This window comes from Dasypus novemcinctus, chromosome 12 (genome assembly GCF_030445035.2).
Source record: "Dasypus novemcinctus isolate mDasNov1 chromosome 12, mDasNov1.1.hap2, whole genome shotgun sequence".
Lineage (NCBI taxonomy): Eukaryota > Metazoa > Chordata > Mammalia > Cingulata > Dasypodidae > Dasypus > Dasypus novemcinctus.
In genome coordinates, this window is record NC_080684.1 from 5,665,386 (window position 1) to 5,668,688 (window position 3,303).

The 3,303-nt window shown below is 60.2% G+C and overlaps 1 protein-coding gene across 1 annotated transcript; it reads right to left on the reverse strand.

Moving 5' to 3' along the window:
* Positions 1–209: 209 nt before the first annotated feature.
* LOC131280727 (endogenous retrovirus group K member 5 Gag polyprotein-like) lies at positions 210–1,901 on the reverse strand. The gene is made up of 2 exons (XM_058309199.2): positions 567–1,901; positions 210–300 (listed from the first exon to the last, which is right to left on the reverse strand). The coding sequence occupies exons 1-2, from the start codon at positions 1,273–1,275 to the stop codon at positions 266–268; spliced, it is 744 nt and encodes a 247-aa protein (XP_058165182.1). The 5' UTR covers positions 1,276–1,901; the 3' UTR covers positions 210–265.
* Between the last annotated feature and the right edge of the window lie 1,402 nt (positions 1,902–3,303).

Sequence of the window (3,303 nt, forward strand, 5' to 3'; positions counted from 1 at the left end):
GAAGGGTGGCCCAAAGGGGCGTGGCCTGGGCTGAGGAGGCTAAGGAGAGCATAATGATGAGAAGGTGTAGGAGGGGGGGGTGGTAGGAGGGCGCGGGGCAGGGGAGGCGCGAGCACGACGGAGAAGCTGGAGAATTTGTTGCTGGATGGAGGCATCTTCGAGGGAGAGACGGCTCAAGCGGCGGACAAGAAGACGACGTCGACGTCGCTCGCGGCGGGAGAGAGCTGGCGTGGTCCCTGCAGGTGATGGCGCAGGAGGGGCAGACTCAGGCGGGCTCGACTGGGCAACTGGAGGTGTCATCTGCAACGACAAGAGGAGAAAGACCTCACGGGGGGGGTGAGATGCGGAGAAGGGCCGTCATTACGGCAGGGGGGAGTCATCAGGGGGAAGGGGGTCGGGAGGTGGAAGGTCGGCAGGGCCGTGCGGGGTGCCTTTCCCGCATCGCGGGCAAGGAGTGGCGGGCGCGCGGGGAGCGGGGGCTGCTGATGGCGGCTCCATGCCCCGAGGGGCCGGGCGCGGCGGTGCCGGGAGGTTAGGGCACTCCCGTGCGAAGTGGCCTAGCTCACCAGAACGGAAACATGTATTGGTGGTTTGGACGGCGGCAACAAGGGCGGCAGCGAGGGCGGTGGTTTGGCCGGAGACTCCGGAGCAAGCAAGGACCCAGTCTTGGAGGGGCCTGTCATGAAGGGGACGGATAATGGCCTTGCAGGCTGGATTAGCTCCCTCTTGTAGGAGATCTTTGACGAAGGACTCCTTAGCAGCGGCGCCAGTGACGCGCCTTTCGGCTGCGCCTTGCACACGTGCGACAAACTCGTTGAAGGGCTCGTCAGGCTTTTGGAAGAGTTTGGCGAGGGGTTCAGGGGCGGCTGCGGCACAAGAGCGGAAGGCTTTGAAGACACAATCGCGAAGCTGGATGAAAAATCCGGGAGTAGCTGTGTAAGCGCTGGGGTCGCCGTAGGGGCCGAGGCCGAGGAAGGCGTTTGCAGGGTAGTGCACACCCTGACGAGCATTGTCAGCAATCTGATTGTCGATTAGGACACCGAGATGGGCTCGCCAGTCAATGAATTGCCTGGGGGAGAGAACCGCTCGGGCTAGGGAGATCCAATCGTAAGGGATGCAGCGAGGGATGGCCATACGCTCGAGAATGTCTTGGGCACGAGGGCTGGCAAGGCCATCCTCTTTGATCGCGTTGCGGAGCATTTGGATGTCTTTGGGGGAAAAGGGGATCCATGCTTGTGGGTTTTGCGGAGTGCGAGCAGGATTGAGGGGGAACATCTGAGCCAGAGGCGGAGTGGGAGGGGTGAGAAAGGCGGTGTCGTACGCTGGTGGAGGAGGATTCACGACGCTCCCGCTATTGCTGGGGCAGGCGGGAGGTGAAGCGGGCCATGGAGGTGAAGCATTGGCGGTGCCACCGGGCGCCGGCCAGGAGGGCGCGGCGGCAACGGTGTTTCTGATTGGCCAAGATGGCGGCACGGTGACGTCACGCCTGACATCACTTCTGGCCTCGGGCCAAGATGGTGGAGTGGCCACGTCACTACCGGGCACAGGCCAAGATGGCACCGGAGGCTCTGCCGGTTTAGCCGAAAATGGTGGCCGGCAGGCATCCGGGACGGGACCGGATGGCGACGAGACAGGAAGAGGTGGGTAAGGGCGGGAAGAGGGCGCCGAGGAAGAAGAAGGAGGAGGTGTGCCATGTTGGCATTGTTTGCAGGGCGTGGTGGGGGGGGAGAATACGGAGGGTCGCCATGTCGGTTGGGGTCCGGATCGGAGGCTGTGGGGGGATCCAGTTCGAGCGCGGCCTCTAGCTGGGCGGACAGAGAACGAGTATCGTCGTCTCCATCAGGATCGCAGGTGAGAGGGTGGCTAGGCTCACAGGCGAGAGCGGAGGCAGGGGAGGGCACACCTTGGAGACAGGCGCGGATAGCGACGAGGGTCGGGATAAGGCCGGGGGGAAACTGCTTGCGATCGCGCTCCATAGCAGACGTCACCCGCTGAATTAAACGTTCATAGGTCTCTGGACTCCAGAGAGCACAGGTGACGAGCCAAGGGTTAAAGGGTAGGAGAAGGTCCCAATACCGCTGTAGCTGACGGAGAGAGACCTTGACGTGGTGAGTTTCTAAAAGGGCCGCGATAAACGTACTTGAGGGACTTGGCGGGATGAGAGAGAGGCTCCCATTGTGACGGAGGGTTCAGGAGGGGGGTAGACTCGCTGTCGCTGAGGGCCGGGTTAGGTTTACGGATGGGCTGGGACGGCAGAGAGGAAGGGAACAGCGCCGGAGAGTCCCTACCTTGAGCGGCGGCACGGGAGGACGGCGATGGGTCCCGTGCGGGAGATTGAGCGGCTGGCCGGCCAAACAGGAACGCGAAGATGTCGCTCCACCGCATACAGAAGGGAGCGGTGGTCCCTGTGCGGTGGTCCCTGTTCGGGCGCCACCTGTGGCCGCCGCTGCGGTACCGCGGGCGGGTCGCTGCCGGGAGTCGGGCCGAGCCCACGGCCGGACTGGGGCGACAGCGGGCGGCTCAAGGCTTGGTGGGGACGCGCGGTTCGATGGAAGAAAAACCACGGAGACGAGGTCTATGCGCAGGTCTGATTTTATTAGGGAAGTACGTGGGGTTTTATAGTCTCATGGAGGCGGGGAGGTTGTGGGAGGGGCATGTCCGCGGGGCAGCTGAGGATTGGCTGCAGAGGCAAGGGCGGACCTGCGGTTTAGGACGTAAGCCATTGATGGCAGAGGGGGTTGTGCCGGGGCGGATGCGGGATGAGGGCGGTTGGAATGAGGCGGGGAGAACAGCGATCGGCTGGGAAGGGGAAGATAACAGTGGCTGGGAGGAGGGGCGGAGGGAGGCAGCAGCACAAGCTGCTGCTGAGAAGGGCCATAATACAGAGAGGTTACGAAGAACAGGCGGGTAAAGTATAAGGAAGTGAAAAGCAGGGTGGGAACAGGGGACAGTGGGGCAACCTGAAACTATAATGTAAACTATGGTCACAGTTAGTAGCAGTGCTTCAGTATGTGTTCATCAGGTGTAACAAATGTACCACACTAATGGAAGGTATTGTTCACATGGGAAAGTGTGTGAGGGGGTGGGGCATATGGGAATCTCCTCTATTTTTTATATAACATTTATGTAATCTAAAGCTTCTTGAAAAATTGAAAGATAGAAAGAATCAAGCTTCCATAGTTTTAGCATTGCAGAGAAATAACAGCGTGAGAGACAGGTTTGTGAGGTTGAGAAAGCTATCCTGAATCACACTAAGGTCCAGAATTTCAAGAAAAAAGTTCATATATAATGACGATAATAATA

Excerpts from the sequence above, each read along its gene's own strand:
- LOC131280727 (XM_058309199.2), bottom strand. The coding sequence starts at position 1,275 with ATGTTCCCCCTCAATCCTGCTCGCACTCCGCAAAACCCACAAGCATGG. Across the intron at positions 301-566 it reads CAATACATGTTTCCGTTCTG|ATGACACCTCCAGTTGCCCA; the intron begins GTGAGCTAGGCC and ends TTGTCGTTGCAG.